A 21,142-nucleotide genomic window follows, 5' to 3' on the forward strand; every position below is an offset into this window, starting at 1 on the left:
ACTCAATCCCCATTCACTGACCAGGCAACTCCAGAAAGCAGTGCAGGACAGCAGGAATGACTTGGACTTTGGAGTCAGATGTCAAGCTTGAGGCCTACGCTGGTCACCTCACGTGTGAAATCTGGAGATAACATCACCTGCCCAGAAGGTAGTTAGGGTGCCTTGAGATTACATGCGATGACCCATGTAGAGTATACTTTGGACAGTGTCTGGCACAGAGGAAGCCCTCAGTGGCTGCGAGTTTCCTTCCTCTTCCCTTTCCTTTCAAGCTCTGGAGGTCACATATGGGTCTGAAGTGAAGAAGGAAGCTAAACTGCTCCTAAATATAAGGGTAAAATCTGATGGGCAGCAAGTCAGATGTGGACAAAACTATGTATATGTTACAGAAATTCCATCATTTCACATTTAAGCCAAATCTCACAGCATGGAAGTTCAATGCTCTGGTCAAATCCCAGTCTTGTCTCTGAGCTGTGTGACCTTGGCCAAGTGTCCCCTCCTGGTGCAGCCTCAGTGTCCTCATTTGAACAATGAGAATAGCTGTCCCTCACTACGTTAAGGTGAGAGCAGCAATGTGCCTGGTACACAGAAAGAGCTCCTTAATACATGTTGGCTATTATTTTTATCATTGATATTTTGACATTATTATCACTACTCAACAAATTTCCCTCTACGTCTTGGCACCAAAATCCTCTTGAAGAGCACACACCCCAATTTTGGTTACTTTATTGGGCCTACACAACATTTTACCTCTATTTGGGTGACTGCAGTCTGACAGCCATGAGCAGCCACAGCCTCAAGGAACCCTGAACAAGTCAGTCAGAAAGAGGCTGGGGTCATGTCTCCCAGATTGCATGCTGACCAGAGCTCTGACCCCTTTGGGCAATTCTGAGATCAAAGCCACCTTCCTATGAACCTTTTTCCTGGAAGGAATGGGACTGAAAGAAAGTACTCAGAGGCCTAAGAAATCTTGCTCTTGGCATCTTCCTGTACTGGCATCTGCTGGGCTGAGTTATCCACTGTGAGAGAAGGGAACCTGGTAGCAGAGCTCTGCAGCAGGGGTGCCACCTGTCCAGGCTGAGCCCTTTCATTAGCTGCCCAAATGAAGGCAGATCTAACCAAAGAAAAAGCAAGCACAGCAAACCTATGGAGTCTGTGCAAGAGAGACACCAGGGTCACTGGGTACCAAACCATATATCTGATTTCTAGAAGCTGCCTAGGGAGCCAGGATCCTCTCATCAAAGGTTGTCCTGGACCTGGTACAAGCTGCCTTCTCTCAAATATTGAAGAAAAAAACATGTAGCAATATTATCAACATAGCACTACAAAGATTCAAGGAGCAACTACAAGATTCTGCTGCATAAATTTGAATCATGAATATGAGTCCTAATTCCTAGTTAACTGAGGGGAAATCTAAGGAGTTTACTCCCCAGCACCAACAGCACAGCTTCTAGATAACTGTAACTATAATGGACATACTGCCACCCCCACCCCCCAGGAAATGGGGAGGGTTTGAGCTGTATATCTGTGATTGGAGACTTTGCCCCATTACTAAACTTGGCTGGAAGAGGGAAAAACCCAAATAAGGCCAACACTGGCCCTCAGTGTGCTTTTGGCACACATGAGATTCTGGGAAAGGACTTCTGAAATGGACCATGCCAAAAAGCAAAAAGTCAGTTAGTTTTTTCCCCCTCCCCCCATGGAAGGGGTAGCTTGCCAATAGTCGCCTATGGGCCTGCTAACAGTGGCCTGTGCAGGCCTGTGAATGGCAGCCTGGGGACACAGACTCCAAAAGATGCCTGAAGCTGGACAGCAACTGGAAACCAGCTAAGCCACCTACATTTACGATACTTTTGGATAGGAGAAGAGGTTCCTGGTGCACCCTTGAACTGATCTGGCAGAGGGTGACAGGGTGATTTTTCTCTGGGTGTCTTAGAGGGAACAGGCTTTGAAGCAGAAATTTGCCATTATTTCCAAAGATCTTTGTGATAAGTCAGCACTGTGAAGAGATTTTTGTTCTTGTGTTATTTTCAGTTCTTGAACCTATGTAGTAGTTATAATGACAAATATTTAAGTAGCTATTTTTGATGTCATACTCTGACTTTTCTTTCCCCCTTACTTTTGTTACCAGATGTTTTGGACATAAGCTTGCTGTTAAATAAAAGATTATTTTCCTCTGAACTTCATCAATCTTTGGAGATCTGCCTGGCAGGTGGCGAGCAGTAGGACCCCCCATACCCGCAACTGGTTGGGTTCAATAACATAACCTCAATGGAGACAAAGCTACTTCATGGAGCCAGTTAAATTACTAATTGAGTAACTTAACTCATTAAATTACTCAATGAGTAATTGAGTAATGAGTAATGCATATTACTCATTGTCATTCAAGAGGCAAGTGTAGGTGGGTCAGAAATCCAGATTCCTAATTCAGTGTGGTTCTGGCTTTGTGTTAATACTCATGGGCCCTGGGTTCTCTTTCTGGATTCCTAGCACCCTTCTGCCAGGAGCATGCAGCCTCCAGAGCTCTGCTGCCCTCACTACTCTGTTGCAGACTTAAAAGGGCTTCTTACCATTCCCCTTCATTCCACTAGCAATGCTAGAATGTGGCCCCAATTTCCAAACAGGAGCATAAAAAACCAAAAGGCAAAAAAAGTACCAAGTATGAGGTGCTGATGCTCAGGTTTGTAAGCTGGGAAGATGATGTGTTCTCTGTGGCTCATAGGCCTACAGAATACTCAGGAGAAAGAAAAAACCTCAGCCAAGACCCCTGTCCCAGCTCTGAGCCCACCTTGGCAGGGTGAGAGCATCATATAGCATTTGACTTCCAGGTGTTCACACCTGCCTCTCCAAAAGCAGACCTAAGGGAGTACGGGTAAGTGGAGGTACCATGTGGCTCTAAGGAACAGCCAGAAATTTCTGGTTTTGTTACTGGTTTCACTGTTAGAAAGACCTGGATTCTCATTCTACCTTTATGACTAGGGGAAAGTTATGCTGCCATTCTGTTTCCTCATCTGAAAAATGAAACCAAAAATATTTACCTCCCAGAGCTAGTATAATCAGAGATGTTAACATATATAATGTCACCCAGACCAGCCTATCCAATCTTAACCTTTGCCCACTCCAACTGAATGACCAAATCATACCACACAGTAACCCCGGGAGGTCCTCATATTCAGTATCAGGATGGCAGTTGCCTTTGGTGACCATGGTGGATTAAGGCTGACACATGAACTACCTTTGAAAGCAAGCCACTATGGCATGTTTCCCTCAAAATGAATTATGACTTTCCTTCTTTCCCATCCTAACTCATGACATAATAATGGGTTTAAAGTGACCCTGGAGAACAAATGAAATGAACCCAGATGGAAGGAGGAAAATCCTCATGGTTGGCAGACAGCCACCCTACCTGATGACACAGTTGCCTCGGTTAGATGCAAAGATGACGATGGGGGCAATAGAAGATTCCAGGGCCCGGTGAAGGTAGGTGAAGCACTCAATGTCTAGCATGTGGACCTCATCAACAAATAACACGCCTGGAACCAGCTCAGCAATGCCCTGATCGATGTACTTGTTCACCACCTTGTTAATCTCCCCTCGAAGTTTGTCTAGGAGACAGCAAGAGTAGACATACAAGGTCAGTACTAGATGGAGAAAACTGTCACCCTTTCTCTTCTCTCCCCATCTGAATCCAACCCAAACCCAAGTTTGGAGCCTGGTTTTATTGCTAGCTATGTGACCTCAGGTAAACTGTTGATATGTCCCTACTCCAGACTTCAGTTTCATCATTTGAAAGTAGGAATGATCACACTACAAATCACAAAACTGGCAGCTTCCCCTGAAGATGTCTTTTTTAAGTCACACTCTCCACCAGGCATTATTACTCACACTCACCCAAACTCAGCCTGCCTGGATCCCAGAGGCACTGAGTTTGGGACCTCTGGATTAAATGAGTTTCCATATGCAAATTTGTTTTGCACTGGTAAATGACCCTATCTTTGGCCCTATATCACAAAGCTTAGGTTAATTAACTTTCTGTCGAGTTCCTGGACAAAGGAATGAATAAAAGGCATGTATAGAATCCTATCTGGAAGAAAACATGTAAGCAATGAAAGGTTCTGAGAAAAGGTCCAATCTCAGAGTTTTAAGAAGGTAAGTCTCTCAAAAGTTAAAAAACCCATCCTGGCTGATATGGCTCAGTGGATTGAGCAGTGGCCTACATTCCAAAAGGTTGTTGGTTCAATTCCTGATCAGGACACATGCCTGGGTGGCAGGCCAGGTTCCCAGTTGGGGGCATGCAAGAGGCAACCAGTCTATGTTTCTCTTCCTTTTTCTCCCTTCCTCCCCTCTAAAAATAAATAAGTAAAATCTTAAAAAAAAAGTTTAAGAACCCATCTAAGGTCACAGTTCTCATTTTCCCAGCCAGCTCCTATGCTATCAGGAAGGAGCGAGTCATAAACACAGAACATGAAGATTTGATACAGCATCTCCCACCAAAGCCATGAGGCAGGGATGGTCAAAAGAGGATGCATGGTCAAAATCATGTTAAAATATAGAAACTGTTCATGTCAAGTATAATAGGAAGACCTCAGATCACTCCACTGGCTAAAGCTTAAAAAACAACAACAACCCCCCACCCCCCAAACACATGCTTTTGCAAGGGTGTCCAACCTGCAGCTCACAGGCTACATATGGCCCAAGATGGCTATGAATGTGCCCTGCACAAAACTGTAAACTTACTTAACGTCTTTTTTTGGCTCATCAGTTTTTATTAGTGTATCTATATTTAATATGTGGCCTAGTGATGCCTAAAGGTTGAACACCCCTGCAAATGTTTAGCATTTTAAGGTGATAAAGCTGTAAGTACTAAATAGTAAAAAAGAGGGACATATCAGAGAGTAAACAGTAAAAAAGAGGGACATATCAGGAAGAAAAGCAGAGTATACTAAAGATCTACAAGGAAGCAGGAACAATCCGGCCAAAGGGGAAGTGCCAGGAAGCTGAGCAGGGTGGAATGGAAACTCCTAGCAGGGGAGAGGAATCTAGTACCAGGCAGCAAAGCTCAGTGCTCGTGTGTGCTCTGGCGGGAGCTATCCTGCAGAGCTGGGCAAACATAATCCACATTTCTGGGATCTCAAGGGAACCAGAGACTGTGAAGGCTTCAATCTCCAAAGATGAGTACAAGGATACAGATTTCAGTCAAGAGGATGTGCTAATACACAGTGCCAGAGTGCACTGGGTGTGCTTTTGGCTGTTTAAACCAGTCATAGACTATTAGCATAGAGTCAAGGCTCTGAAAAAAAAGAGAAAGAAAGAAACTGTCCTGAGGCACTTTCTCAGTTTAGGGAGGAGTCATTCATAGAGCCTCACACAGGAAGGATGGAAGGATATATTCTGGAAGGATACCAGAATCCAAGGCCCTCCAGCTCTGCTTCTGGTTCACCAATTTTGCTGTTTCTCTTACCTGTGATTTCTGTCTTCTTTGGCTTCATTAACTGGCCCATCATAGACAGAATGTCTTGTCCTCCCTGTGCAAGAGAAGATTTGTCAGTCAGTCCTGCTTTCTAAGCAGGAGCAAAAGCCTCACCCCCCTCCCCATCCCACAGGTTCCCAGTGTCAACTTGACAGGATCCTGAAGTGGACAGACCCTGTAGGGTAAGTGGAGGCAGACTGGCTTCCTCACCTAGGTGTCTGGGTAACTAAGGGGCATAGTGTTCCCATAGCCTTGGAGGGGCATGATAACCAGTGTTCTCACAGCCTTGAAACTGGGTCTGATAACTTCCGCCAAGATGGAGGCATAGGTGGAAACACTGTGCCTTCTCCCACAACCAAGTTTGAATACAACAAAGGTTTGGAGAAACAAAGACACAACCAAAAGACAGAAAATTGAATTATACGGAAGTCCGACTACATCTAACCGTTCAACGGGGACGGTAAGAGGGGCGGAGCCAGCAGCGAGCAGGGTCGGGCAGGACACGGCCCCGACCCAGGCGCGCAGGCAGACGGGAACCAGTTGGGGTGCGGGGCAGACCGTGGGCGCATATTCGCGCACAGAGAGACAGACCACGCAGGCCCCAGGGGGCGAGGGCTGACGGCGGTGGCACACTCGAGTGCAGTGGGATGAAACGTGTGGGCCCGGTGACGGCAGCACCGGTGAGGGCCATGGCGGCAGGCGGCGGACAGGACGCCATAGTCCCTCTTTGACCACGCCCCCACATACAGCGTCACAACTCAGCGACTTAGTTGCCCTTCGCCCTTCGGCACCTGTGAGGGCCAGGGCGGCAGGCGGCAGACGGGACGCCAGAGTCCCTCTTTGACCCCGCACCCACAGACAGCGTCACAACCCAGCGACTTAGTTGCCCTGCAATACCAGTGAGAGCCATTGTCCCTCTTTGACCCCGCCCCCACCTACAACGTCACAACCCAGCGACTGAGTTGCCCTGTTCTAGTGAACACTTTAGGGCTCTGATCCTGCTATGGAACAGGCACGAACAACCCGAAAGATGGCACAAGAAGAACTCAAAGTCCCAGAGCCAATAACTCTAAGCGACCAAGAAATTGCCAGCCTCTCAGAAGCACAATTCAGGACACTATTTATCAGGATGCTCACAGAACTGGTTGATTATAGTCACAAATTAGAGGAACAAAGTTACAAATTAGAGGAACGTGTGAGGGCTGGACTGATTGAAATGAAGGGAGATGCACAGGAAACCAATAGTGATGGAAAGGAAACGGGGACTCAAATCAATGGAATGGACCAGAAGGAAGAACAAAACATCCCACCAGAAAGGAATGAAGAAATGAGAATTCAAAAAAATGAGGAGAGGCTTAGGAACCTCCAGGACATCTTTAAACGTTCCAACATCCGAATTATAGGGGTACCAGAAGGGGGAAAGAAACAGCCACGAGTGGAAAACGTATTTGAACAAATAATAAAGGAGAACTTCCCCAGTCTGGCAAAGGAAATAGACTTCCAGGAAATCCAGGAAGCTCAGAGAGTGCCAAAGAAGTTGGACCCAAGAAGGAACACACCAAGGCACATCATAATTACATTAGCCAAGACCAAAATGAAGGAGAGAATCCTAGAAGCAGCAAGGGATAAGGGGACAGTCACCTACAAAGGAGTACCCATCAGACTGTCAGCGGATTTCTCAAAAGAGACCTTACAGGCAAGAAGGGGCTGGAAAGAAGTATTCCAAGTCATGAAATCCAAAGACCTACAGCCAAGATTGCTTTATCCAGCAAAACTTTCATTTAGAATGGAAGGACAGATAAAGTGCTTCTCAGATAAGGTCAAGTTCAAGGAGTTCATCATCACCAAGCCCTTATTATATGAAATGCTAAAGGGACTTATCTAAGAAAAAGAAGATGAAAAATATTAACAGTGAAAGGACAGCAAACACACAGTTATTAGCAACCACACCTAAAACAAAAGCAAACCAAGAAGACAGCTAGATCAGGAGTGGAACTATAGAAATGAAGAACACATGGAGGGTTAGAAACAGGGGGGTGGGAGGGGGAGAAGAGGGGAGAAGGCACAGAAAATAGCATAGATGGTAGGCAGAAAATAGATAGGGGGGAGGGCGAGAATAGTGGAGAAATATAGAATCCAAAGAACTTGAGACACGTGGTTATAAACTAAGCGGGGGAGAATGGTGGGGGAGGGAGGGTGTGGGTGGAGGGGATTGAAGGGGGGGAATAGAACAACTGTAATGGTATATAATCAATAAAATATATTAAAAAAAAAAAGAAACTGGGTCTGATAAACTGTTACCATAACATGAAGTGGGCTTGCATGCACAGAATTATGTTACATTATGTAATGTTTTGGCAGTTTTTTGGCTTTGTTTCCCTATAGTATTCAAACAGGTAGGGACTCCCTACTGGGAGAGATGATGATGAGAGACATGCAAGGGGACAGATAGACATGCACCCTGCAGGATGCACGGCTCTCCCACCCGTGAATAAAGGCATGCCAGACATCCCAATGGCTCCGTATTTTTCCATCTGCATGAATACCATGAACCTGCCTGGGCTTGAAGGGTGGCAATGCAGACCCTATTAGCTCAACTGGAAAACTGAAGGAGCTTCTAAACACAGGAGTTCTTAAGAGGTTCCCCCTGACCCATAAGAATCAAATTCAATCCTTTCATGAAAAGTATAAGCTCTGTGGAATCAGCCCCAGCCTCCAACTCCAGTAACTTTTTTCCAATTCCACACTGCTTGATCAGCCACACAAGACTCCTTACTGTTCCCTGAACACCCAAGCTCTTTTATGACTCAGTGCTTTTGCATATTCTAGTCTATCTGCTAGGAACTGCATTTCTTTTCCTGGGCAGCTCCCAGTCATCCATTAAAGTTCAGGTCAAGGGTCCTCTATGAGGCATCTGTGTCCCCTACTCCTTTCTAATACTCCAGCTCCACTGGGGGACAAATGGACTGTCAAAGTAGGAATAAAGAAGTACACCTAATTAATTATGTTCCCATGTTTCCTCCCACTAAACACAGCTATCCAGTCACATTAACCTAGTCCTGACCCAGAGCTGCTCAGAGTCTTGTCTTCCTGCTGACTCCTAATAGGCTCGCTCCCTGCCTGCACTCTCTCCACTAGCTCCTCAAAGCGCAGTCAACAAGAAAAAGCTGCTGTTTTGTTATTACCAGCAATCTGTGATCACCTGTTGATTAGCAGACCCTGGGGCACAGGTGTGCCCACTAAATAAATGTTCAACAGTAAAAAGTAGCAAATGTTTCCTGAGTACTTACAACATCTTGTCCTCAAAACAGCCCTGCAGGTAGGAACTATTATATCCTTTGCACAGAAGAAGAAACTCAAAATCAGAGAGCCTTAGGTCACAGAAAACCTAGAGACCCAAATTGACTAATTAGCTGAGCTCTTTAGAGTCACAGAAACACAATCCTTGAATTCCAATTCTCAGTCTAGCAATCTCTCCAAGTCAAAGGCTCCCAGGAGGATGGTTTGGGGACAGCCATTCCACAAGAAGAGGAGACCTATTGGTCCAAGATGATTGATTCTTCAGCAATCTCTTGGCCATAGCTCCAAGGGATAAAACACCCAAGAATCCAATTTCAGATAAGAAAGCCTATTCCTTGTTAGTGAAAAGGTGGCCTCTCTTAGGATGAAGAGAAAACCAAACTGAAAGAATACCAAGAGGGAAGAGTTAGGTTTTTAAAACCACACATTTCACCCTGGCTGGTGTGGTTCAGTTGGTTGGAGCATCATCCTATATAACAAAAGGCTGGAGGTTCAATTCTCAGTCAGGGTACACACCTAGGTTACAGGTTCTATCCCCGGTTGGGGTGCATATGGGAGGCAACCAATTAGTGTATTTTACATTAATGTTTCTCTCTCTGCCCCCCTTCTTCTCTCTCTTAAATCAATAAACACATTTATAAAATAAAAATAAAAAATTAACTCACACATTACCATAAAGTCATACTGTATTTTCCCATAAAGTATCCATTTTCTACTTAGCATGAAGAGCAGATACAGTTCCCATTAAGGCTACAAAACTGGATTTTGCTAAGTAGAAAGAAAGACACGGCTTTGTCAGGCTTTCTGAATAACTGCAAAGGGCTTCAAGAACACTCCTGTCCTTCTGCCATTAACACTCAGAGAATCCCAGGTGTGAGCCCACTGCTGGAGAAAAGCCACAGTCTGGGCCAGAGGTATGGCTGGGGTAAGGAACAATACATGTGAAATCACTGTGACTACAACATTTGAGATGGAACAACTCAAATAGTTGTAGTAGCTCATGCTGCTGTTAATCGCTAAATATTACAAGCAGAAAAGGACCTGCTGCCCTAAGAAAGGGCAGCAAGCCTCTGACAATTCACTCCCAGAGCTTCCTCAAACATGCAAAAGGGCTCATGTGCCAGGCCATGCCTAGGTGAAGGCATTACCTGGGGCCGGGCATTGGCTACATCCAAGTCATGCAAGGTCACATCCTGGATGATTTCTTTCTTCTTGTGCACATCCCCCTTTGGCAAAGGGACATACTCTTCAGCTTCAAGGTCGAATTCTGTGGCATAGGTATCACACCTGCCTTGCCTCTGGCAAAAGGAGAGAAACATGAGTGCCTAGTGAGTTTTCACTGCCAAATCCCTAAAAGGCACATTGCTGAGTAGGACGAAGTCTCGGTTCCCAAGTGTGGGCTTGACAGTTTACTTGACTTAACTCCAAATATAACCCACCCCTGGCTGCCAAGAGAAGGAAACTATCTGCTCATCACTAAGCTTCAAAAACTCAGTTGAAAAACACCCAATATTTTCTTGAAGAATATTTTTCCTCCTCTCTTTTAACTATATGCAATTCCTGATAAAGGGCAAATCCAGTAAATTAACTTCAGCCAGAGGGAGCTGTTCAGACTCTTATAGGTGGGTAAGTTATTGTATGATATGAAGTATTATGCTCATCCATTAAACAGTGAGGAACACTGTACAGGACACTGAAAATCAGATATAAAAAGAACGCCAACTAATTCAGCATTCCTTTCCACATGCATATATCTTGAGAAGAAAATACCAAACAAGATAAAAAGATTAAATACACCGCACATTTCAATTTGCAAAAATGACTACAGTCTTGCTTTCTCACCCTGTACTCCCCCTCTAAACAGGTTTTAGTATTTTTCTAACTGACTTTGTAGAATGAAGATAAATGGAAAGCAAACTTTATTAAACATAAAGGGGCAACTGCCTACCTTTCATCAACACTGTAGAAGACACCTCATACCCCCGCCCCCCCGCCCCCACATATAAAGCAACTTTTTGGTCATCTAGGTGTCCCCATGGCAAACAAATCACACATTACCTTCACAGCTCCACTGTTGGCTTCAATGTAAATCACATCTCCAGCCTCTACTCGTTCTTTCTGCAAACTTTCAAAAATGCTGGGGTCCAGCTTAAAATTTTTCAAAAATATGTGAATCAGAGAACTATAACACATATATTTACTTCTGACATATTGTAAAGTATCTTTCCATAACAGATTTAAGATACATAATGAATGGAGAGAATATTTGTGCACATGCACGTGTGCATGTGGTTGTGTGAGGCTGGCTTTGAGGGACTGAGTGTCCTAAAGAGAAAGCAGGAGAGTGAGCGTACCTGTATGCCAGGCAGAGAGGCTCATAAGGAGAAACCTAGTCTCTCTTTCCCCTTTACTCCGAAGACTTAAACTGACAAATATGGTTCTGACTGCTTTTAGGTAACCTAAACTGTCCTTGGGACCACAGGTACCAACACCTATTAAAAAATTGCTGTCCCTACATCAATCCTTTGCTTTCCTCACCACAGGTACTGATAGAACCTTCCACAGCTGAAGCCAGATAGTGCTCACTCTTTGTGGCTAGCATGTTATGGGCCCATGCTTTGACTCAAAGCTATCAGTTTCCTCTCATCTATAAAACAGCACCCAGATGTGATCACAGATGTATAAAATTCAAAGGGAAACATAACCCAGGATACTTCTCAAGCCTTCTGACTCAAATCCCAGGGTCTGCTCTCTATTTGCCTGCTTATTTATATAAATCTCCAGGCAGTAGCACATTTTGGGAAAAATCTCCAGAAAAGTAGCACTTTTCTCCAGGTCATCCACATTCAGGCCATCCTTGGTGATCAAAATTCTAGGACATCTTTTATAAGGAGTTAGTATTTAGAAATAAGTTTCTCTCAGCTAAACTTCATTTTATAATGTGAAAAAAACTTGGGCTTTGCTCAAACAAAATTAAAGAGCAAAAACTCAGGATTTAGTGAAAGAAGCCAGACATGAAAGAACACATAATGTATGATTCCATTTGTATGATGTTCAGAAAAGGTAAATAGTATATAGAAACAGAAAATAGATTAGTGGCTACAAGGGGCTACGGGTGAGAATGGGAAGGTAGTGTAATTGGCATGAGGTTTCTTTTGGGGTGATAAAAATGTTCTCAAACTGTGATGGTTGTACAACTCTGTAAATAGATGGTTGTACAACTCAAATTCCTTGAGTTGTACATTTAAAATGGGTGAGCTTTATTAAAATTATATCTCAATAAAGTTGTTGCAAAATGGTAACCACAGAAACAAAGCTCTGCTTCTCTGGCTGGGTAGGGCCTAATGTCCTCCTGGAACACTGTTATGGGCAGGAAGGATAGTAGTTGATAAGCCTCTGACACAGCATGGGGTAAGGGAGGGAACTGATACTGATTCAAAGTACGGTTTTCTCCTTCACACTTAAATACCCACTGGCTATTTATTCTCCATCTATCCAATTAATGTATTTTGCCATGTATAATGTGCACCCACGTTTTTGTGTCCATTAAACATGGGATTAGCCCTAGCGGGTGTAGCTCAGTGCATTGAGCATAGGCCTGAGAACCAAAGGGTCACTGGTTTGATTTCTAGTCCGGGCACATGTCTGGGTTGTGGGCCAGGTCCCTAAGTAGGAGGCACACAAGAGGCAACCACACATTGATGTTTCTTTCCCTCTTGTTCTCACTCTCCCTTCCCTGCTCTCTAAAAATAAAATTTAAAAATCTTTAAAAAAAACAAAAAAACCCATGGGATTATTATACCCACGTATAATGTACATCTTTATTTTTCCCTCAAAAATTTTGATAAAAAGTGCACATTGTACACGGCAAAATATAGGTAAATTGTACATATTCTCAAAGTACCTAGTAGAACTCATTTTAGAAGAAATAACCTCTCCCTTATATTATTTTTTAAAGATTTTATTTATTTATTTTTAGAGAGGGAGAAAGAGAGGGAGAGAAACATCAATGTATGGTTGCCTCTAGCACATCCCATACTGGGGATATGGCCTGCAACTCAGGCATGTGCCCTGACTGGGAATCAAACCAGCGATGTTTTGGTTCGTGGGCCTGCGCTCAATCCATTGAGCCATACCAGCAGGGCCACTTATATTACTTTCTTAAACTGTCCAAAGCAGCCTTATGGATAGGTAAAAATCTACACTGCATGTTTTACTTTAGCTATCATATACTGGAAAGTATATAATATTTTTTTTGCTTCAAGCATATTTATATTGGTTTATATAATTTCCCAAATGAACCGACTAAAGACATAATTACCGGAAAGATATCATATCCTACTAAGAAATCTAAATAATACAGAATGGGAGAGATGAGAGGCAGGTTTAGAAGAGATATTTGCAGAGGCATGCTCCTAAGATGGAAAACCTTTCAGGAAAAAGAAAAATGGCCCTTTGAAGAAGAGATGTTTTTCACGATCTCCATAAAGTAATGACCAAAAAACCACCTCACAGAATCAGAGAACCAAATGACAACAGGGAGCAAAGATGAAGAAATTATACTGCAAATTATGATCAATCTACCACAGTTTACAGATGGGAAAATGGAGGCCCAGGGAGCTCAACTGACTTCAAAAGGTCACATAGCAAGTTGGAGGGTGCTTTACCACTTAACTAGTTATATGATCCAAAGATAACTGCTTAACCTCTTTATCAGCCCCAACTCCTTTATCTGTGGGAAACTACCCATAGTTATAAATGATAATAAATATTTCTTGGAAGCACTTAGCCCAGGGCCTGGCACATAGAAAAGTAAGAACTATGATTAAAAAGTTTTATTATTAGTAGTAATAAAGCAAAGCCTACAATCTAGATTGCTTCATTTCTCTAACTGAAGGCTATGAATAAAATCAAAAGTTACCACTTCTAGACTTCTTGGCCAATATGGAGGCATAGGTAGAAACGCTGTGCCTCCTCACACAACCAGAAGACAACAACAATTTAAAAACAAAAAACAACCAGAACTGACAGAAAATCAAACTGTATGGAAGTCCGACAACCAAGGAGTTAAAGAAGATACACTCATCCAGACCAGTAGGAGGAGTGGAGACAGAAGCCTGGAGAGGATGTGAGGCAAAGCAGACACAAGGCAAAGCGGCAGAGGACCAGGGCAGGCAAGGCAGTGGCGCTGCCTGGTGGAGTGGACAGTCCCACATTTGCGCATGGATGAACCAGAAGGGAAAACTGGGGAGTGAGACAGACCTCGCAAATCAGAACTCCAGTGTAGGAAAATAAAGTGTCAAACCTCTGATTGAAAACACCAGTAGGAGTTGAGGCAGCAGTGGGAGAAATTCTCAGCCTCACAGGAGAGTTCGTTGGAGAAACTCACAGGGTCCACCCACCCAGGAACCAGACTAGAAAGGCCCAATTTGCTTGGGTGAAGTGGCATAAGTGACTGAAAGCAGAGAGCGGAGCAAGCACCAATGTTCCCTCTCGGACCCCTCCCCCACATAAAGTGCCACTGAGCTTCAAAGTGAATACCTAAGGCTCTGCCCTGCCCTGGTGAACACCTAAGGCTCCGCCCCTCACTAAGTAACAGGAGTGTCAAGACAAAAAAAAAAAAAAAAAAAAAAAGAAAAAAAGGCCCAAACAAAAGAACAGATCAAAGCTCCAGAAAAAATACAAGTAAGTGATAAAGAAATAGTCAACCTATAAGATGCACAATTCAAAGCACTGGTGATCAGGATACTCACAGAACTGGTTGAATCTGGTCACAAATTAGATGAAAAAATGAGGGCTACACTAAGTGAAACGAAATGAAGGAAAATGTACAGGGAACCAATTGGGATGGGAAGGAAACTGGGACTCAAGTCAATGGAGTGGACCAGAAGGAAGAAACACCCAACCAGAAAAGAATGAAGAAACAAGAATTCAAAAAAGTGAGGAGAGCCCTGGCTGGTGTAGCTCAGTGGATTGAGCATGGGCCTGTGAACCAGAGGATCGTGGTCCGATTCTCAGTCAGGGCACATGTCTGGGTTGCAGGCCAGTTAGTTCCCAGCAGGGGACACATGAGAGACAACCATACATTGATATTTCTCTCCCTCTCTCCTTCCCTTCCCCTCTAAAGATAAATAAATAAAATCTTAAAAAAAAAAAGCGAGGAGAGGCGTAAGAACCTCCAGAACATCTTTAAACGCTCCAACATCTGAATCATAGGGGTACCAGAAGAGGAAGAGCAACAAGTGGTAAAGTTCTGTGAACAAATAATAAAGGAGAACTTCCACATTTTGGCAGCAAAGGAAATAGACTTCCAGGAAGTCCAGGAATCTCAGAGAGTCCCAAAGAAAGTGGGCCCAAGGAGGAACACACCAGGGCACATCATAATTACATTAGCCAAGATTAAAATGAAAAAGAAAATCCTAGAAGCAGTAAGAGATAAAGGGACAGTCACCTACAAAGGAGTGCCCATCAGACTGTCTGCTGATTTCTCAAGAGAAACCTTACAGGCAAGAAGGGGCTGGAAAGAAGTATTCCAAGTCATGAAAGGCAAGGATCTACATCCAAGATTGCCCTATGCAGCTAAGCTTTCATTTAGAATGGAGGGGCAGATAAAGTGCTTCTCACATAAGGTCAAGATAGAGGAGTTCATCATCACCAAGCCCTTACTATATGAAATGTTAAAGGGACTTGAAGATAAAAAACATGTACAGTAAAATGACAGCAAACTCACAATTATTAACAACCACACCTAAGCTCAGCCACTTAGACCAGAAACTTAGCAATCGTGTCCATTCTTCTCTTATTTCCCTTAAGAAAATGGGTGAAGGCCTGAAATTAAAGGTGATCTACGTTTTTGTCTGTAGGGTCAGCAAAGAAGCTAGACACTTAAAGGCTGTGGTATGTAGTGCAAATGACTTCAGAAAGCAGAAACCCGCGGGTCCCAGGTCCATCCTCTGTTTTAATTGGGAAGAGGAGACCTTTCACCCTGGAATAGGAGATCAGGAGGAGGAATGCCACGCTTTCCAGACTATCCAGAATTTCACAATAGGTCTCTTCTTGTTGTTTGTTTTGTTTATTGAGGTATAATTGGTCATAACATATTTGTTTCAGGTGTACAACATAATGATTTGAATTTGTAAATATTTCGAAATTACCACCACAGTAAGTCCAGTTAACATCTCAGTAGATCTTGTTTTGAATAAGTATTATATGGGAGCTGTACCCTTGGCACTCTAGAATGAAATTCAAGAACTGGATGGCTTATTTGAGAGTGGCTTACATAAATGGCAAACTAAAGCGAAAATGCCAAGAAGTTAACTTAATTTCTTTTTCTCATCTTCAAATACAGTGTTTGGGCTAGAAATTCTAACAAAGCGCATGTTTTCAATTTTAAAAAAAATGTCATAGGGACTTCTGCCAAGATGGAGGCATAGGTGGAAACACTGCGCCTTCTCTCACAACCAAGTTTGAATACAACAAAGGTTTGGAGAAACAAAGACACAACCAAAGGACAGAAAATTGAATTATACGGAAGTCCAACTACATCTAACCGTTCAACGGGGACGGTAAGAGGGGCGGAGCCAGCAGCGAGCAGGGTTGGGCAGGACAGGTCCCCTGACCCAGGCGCTCAGGCAGCCCGGAACCAGTTGGAGTGCGGGGCAGACTGACCTCGGTCGCACATTCGCACACAGTGAGTCGGACCACGCAGGGCCGAGGCGGCAGGCGGCAGACAGGACGCCATAGTCCCTCTTTGACCCCGCCCCCACATACAGCGTCACAACCCAGCGACTTAGTTGCCCTGCGCCAGTGAACACCTTAGGGCTCCGATCCTGCTACGGAATAGGCACGAACAGCCTAAAAGATGGTGCAAGAAGAACTCAAAGTCCCAGAGCCAATAACTCTAAGCAACCGAGAAATTGCCAGCCTCTCAGAAGCACAATTCAAGACACTATTTATCAGGATGCTCACAGAACTGGTAGATTACAGTCACAAATTAGAGGAACATAGTCACAAATTAGAGGAACATATGAAGGCTAAACTAATTGAAATGAAGGCAGAGGTCCAGGAAACCAATAGCGATGGAAAGGAAACTGGGACTCAAATCAATGGAATGGACCAGAAGGAAGAATGAAACATCCAACCAGAAAGGAATGAAGAAATGAGAATTCAAAAAAATGAGGAGAGGCTTAGGAACCTCCAGGACATCTTTAAATGCTCCAACATCCGGATTATAGGGGTACCAGAAGGGGGAAAGAAACAGCCACCAGTGGAAAACTTATTTGAACAAATAATAAAGGAGAACTTCCCGAGTCTGGCAAAGGAAATAGACTTCCAGGAAATCCAGGAAGCTCAGAGAGTCCCAAAGAAGTTGGACCCAAGAAGGAACACACCAAGGCACATCATAATTACATTAGACAAGACTAAAATGAAGGAGAGAATCCTAGAAGCAGCAAGGGATAAGGGGACAGTCACCTACAAAGGAGTAACCATCAGACTGTCAGCGGATTCCTCAAAAGAGACCTTACAGGCAAGAAGGGGTTGGAAAGAAGTATTCCAAGTCATGAAATCCAAAGACCTACAGCCAAGATTGCTTTATCCAGCAAAACTTTCATTTAGAATGGAAGGACAGATAAAGTGCTTCTCAGATAAGGTCAAGTTCAAGGAGTTCATCATCACCAAGCCCTTATTATATGAAATGCTAAAGGGACTTATATAAGAAAAAGAAGATGAAAGTATGAACAGTGAAAGGACAGCAAACTCACAGTTATTAATGACCACACCTCAAACAAAAGCAAACCAAGAGGACAGCTAGATCAGGAGTGGAAGCATAGAAATGAAGAATACATGGAGGGTTAGCAACAGGGGAGTGGGAGGAGGAGAAGGGGGGAGAAGGTATAGAAAATAGCATAGAGAGTAGGTAGAAAATAGATAGGGGGGAGGGCAAGAATAGTGGGGGAAATATAGAATCTAAAGAACTTGAGACACGTGGTTATAAACTAAGGGGGGGGAGAATGGTGGGGTAGGGACTGTGCAGGGGGAAGGGAATGAAGGGGGGAATAGAACAACTGTAATGGTATAATCAATAAAATATATTTTTAAAAAACGTCATAAATACAGATAATTACACTATTTAAGCATTTTTATATTTTACAAATATATATTAAAGGTTTTGTTAGTACAAAAAACAAAACAAAACAAAACAACTACACCTAAAATAAAAGCAAAAGCAAACTAAGCAAACAAGTAGAACAGGAACAGAATCTCAGAAATGGAGATCACATGGAGGGTTAGCAACAGGGGAGTGGGAGGGGGAGAGGGGGGGAAAAGGTACAGAGAATAAGTAGCATAGATGGTAGGTAGAAAATACACAGGGGGAAGGCAAGAACAGTATGGGAAATGTAGAAGCTAAAGAACTTAAGACACATGGACATGAACTAAAGGAGGGTATGTGGGTGGGAGAGGGTGTACAGTGTGGAAGGGAATGAAGGGGGGAAGTGGGAAAATAGCATAGATCAATAAAATATATATTTTTTAAAAAGTTACCACTTCTTAGGTAACTACAATAGGTGCCACATCCAAAGCCACAACTTTGACCCTTAAAAGAGCTCTGTGAGACAGACAATTTTTATTCCCAAAGGCCATACTGCTATCAGTAGCAGAGCCAGGATTCCCTTACAAGCTCCAAAATCCATGCTCTTCCCCCTAAGTGTCCCTGTTGCCAGCATTTTCAATGTTTATAAGACAGGGGTCTGAAGAGGGTCTTCTAGGGCTTTCCACAGTACCAGCAATATGGCTTCTCAGCAAAGCCCTGCTCTAAGCAGAACCAATCACTAAAATTACTCCAGGTTTCTAGGTTCTGACACATACAAGGAGCTGAATCAGGATTCTGTACTTGGTCTCTCTTAAATCAATCTCTCAGCTGTTCTACAACTCTTACCAGATTACTTAATGCCATTGCTTTCTGTGAGCATGAGCACCATAATTGAAAAATTGACACCCAGGTCAGAGAGAGAGGCCTAAGGCCTCTGAGAAATGGTCATAATATGGGATACAGGATGGCAGAAGTATACTCAACTAAACACACAGCTCATGTTTTAACTAACATACATAATTTCCAGAGGTAAATATAAAACTATCTTTTTTGAGCCCTCCTGTGTATTGGCTCTATACCTGTTACTCCTTTATACATATAAAATCTTCAAATGGCCCTGGGACCATCACCAACAGGGCATATACAAGGAAACCAGGACACAGGTTATACGACTTACCCAAGGCCACACAGTACTGAGAGATTATGAGACAAGAGACAAGAGTCCACAAACATACTCACTTTCAACTGTTTGGTTCCTTTGGCTGTTTTAAGTCCTATGATGACATGGCTAATGGTTTTACCATAACCCCCCATAGGGTTCTCTGTCTCACATGGAGTCAGCTCTGTGACTTCGCCTTCATAAACCTCCTTGGTTTCCTTTATCCGCAGCCCTGGAAGAGAAGGCAGATGAGTCCTGATCAGAAATAGAATTTTCTTTCTTCTTTTTTTAAAAAAAGAATTCTTACCCAAGGATGTTTATTGATTTTACAAAGACAGGAGAGACAGGTTGGGTGAGAAATAGAAAGAGAGAGAAACCACCATGTGAAAGAGAAACATCAATCAGTTGCTTTCTATATGTGCCTCAACTGGGGATTGAACCCACAAGCCAGGTATGTGCCCTGACCAGGAACTGAACTCACAACCTCCTGGTGTATGGGCCTGTCAACACTCCAACCAACTGAGCAACTCAGCCAGGGAAGGAATAAGTAAAATTTTCTTATTGCTTACTGATGTACATTCAAGTGTCATCCTGGGTAGAAAAATACTACAAACACAAATATAACTAATGGAGCTATTCAGAATGCAGAAAAACAATTTTATTTCAGCTTTTCAAAGGGACTTCCTAGATTTAAATCTAGAACTAAACAGACAAACTATAATTCTCAAAATTGTTTCAGATATCTGCTATTAGCTTTATCTGATCTAGTCTTTGAACCCAAACCACCGACCCCACAAGAGCAGCAATTACATGTGCCTCACTACCTCTTCTGACACTATCAGGCCTGAGTAAGGTAACTATGTTAATCAGAGCTCTGTGCCAACAGCAGATGATACCTGACCCTGCCAGGTGTTCTGGGCCTCTAGCTAACCCTCACTGCACACCCCAAGAAATACCCAGTATCATTCATTATTTCAAGTTTTCTAAGGCCACAACAATTCCTAAAGCAACTCCCAATAGTAAAGCATTTACAGTCTTTAGAATATTGTAAATGAAGGTCTCTCCTTATTTTAAGTATTATCCATATTAGCTGTTCAATAAATGTTAGTTGTCAAACAACTAAGAATTGTTGCCAAATAAATTTTTAGAACATGATCTCAGCGCCTTTTTATAAAATGTTTTTGCTTCCTGAAGCAACCTTCCCTCCTTTTTGGCCCTGCCAACTCCTTGCAGACTCTCAGACCCGACACACCTTTCTTCCTCATCCTCCAGGTCATTCCACAGTCACCTGGCACTCCCATTAGGCACCCATATACATGGGACAAGGGCTTGAAGACCTGACTACACCTCTGTTAAACTGTCAACACTTCAGCAAAGGGCTTAGCACACTGCAGGAACAGAGGAATGGATAAGGAAAAGAAGTCACTTAAGGCTGAGGGTGTGTCATCAGGCAGACAATCCAATACCCAAGAAATCTGCCTGCAGATACTTGAGCACATTCTATGTAAAGCCCAAGATTTCTAATAAAGTTGCCACATGATGCAACAGCACAAATCACCATAATACCCCCCACCTCAGCACCAAAACCAAGGTCTAGCCTATATCAAACCTATGTTCCTCCAAAATAAATACGGGCATGTCTCTGTACCCTGGTTCAGCAGAACACGGAAGAGTAACTAGAGGAAGCATAAGGAGCTTCTGAAGCTCTAACAAGGTCTATTTCTTGACCTGGGGGTGGGGTGGGGTGGTAACATGAGTGTGTTGACTTTACAAAAACTCACTTAGATATATACTTATGATTATGTTTTGTGTGAGTGTGTGTGTGTGTGTGTGTCTATATATAAAATGCCTCAATAACATTTATACTAAAAGAAACTCGATTTTTCTAACAAAGTAATGATAACCATTAGTAAATGTTTTTTTTTTTAAAGATTTCATTTATTGATCTTTAGAGGGGAAGGAGAAAGGGAGAGAAACATCAATGTATGGTTGACTTTTGTGCGTCCCCTGCTGGGAGTTGGCCTGCAGGGAACTGGCCTGCAACCCAGGCACACGCCCTGACTGGGAATCAAACCGCCATCCTCTAGTTCGAAGGCCTGTGCTCAATCCACTGGGAATATAAACT

The 21,142-nt window shown here is 43.2% G+C and overlaps 1 protein-coding gene across 1 annotated transcript in view; it reads right to left on the reverse strand.

Moving 5' to 3' along the window:
- The window catches only part of RUVBL1 (RuvB like AAA ATPase 1), an 84,197-nt gene that overhangs the window by 12,327 nt on the left and 50,728 nt on the right, over positions 1-21,142 (reverse strand). Inside the window, exons 5-9 of the mRNA XM_037030155.1 lie at positions 19,098-19,249; positions 10,826-10,915; positions 9,916-10,065; positions 5,459-5,522; positions 3,404-3,602 (exon numbers count right to left, since the gene is read on the reverse strand). Coding sequence (XP_036886050.1) covers positions 3,404-3,602; positions 5,459-5,522; positions 9,916-10,065; positions 10,826-10,915; positions 19,098-19,249 — 655 coding nt within the window. The remainder of the gene's footprint in view (positions 1-3,403; positions 3,603-5,458; positions 5,523-9,915; positions 10,066-10,825; positions 10,916-19,097; positions 19,250-21,142) is intronic.

The sequence above is a fragment of the Sturnira hondurensis genome, unplaced genomic scaffold, assembly GCF_014824575.4.
Source record: "Sturnira hondurensis isolate 20B ecotype Veracruz unplaced genomic scaffold, ASM1482457v3 Scaffold0001538, whole genome shotgun sequence".
Taxonomy (NCBI): domain Eukaryota; kingdom Metazoa; phylum Chordata; class Mammalia; order Chiroptera; family Phyllostomidae; genus Sturnira; species Sturnira hondurensis.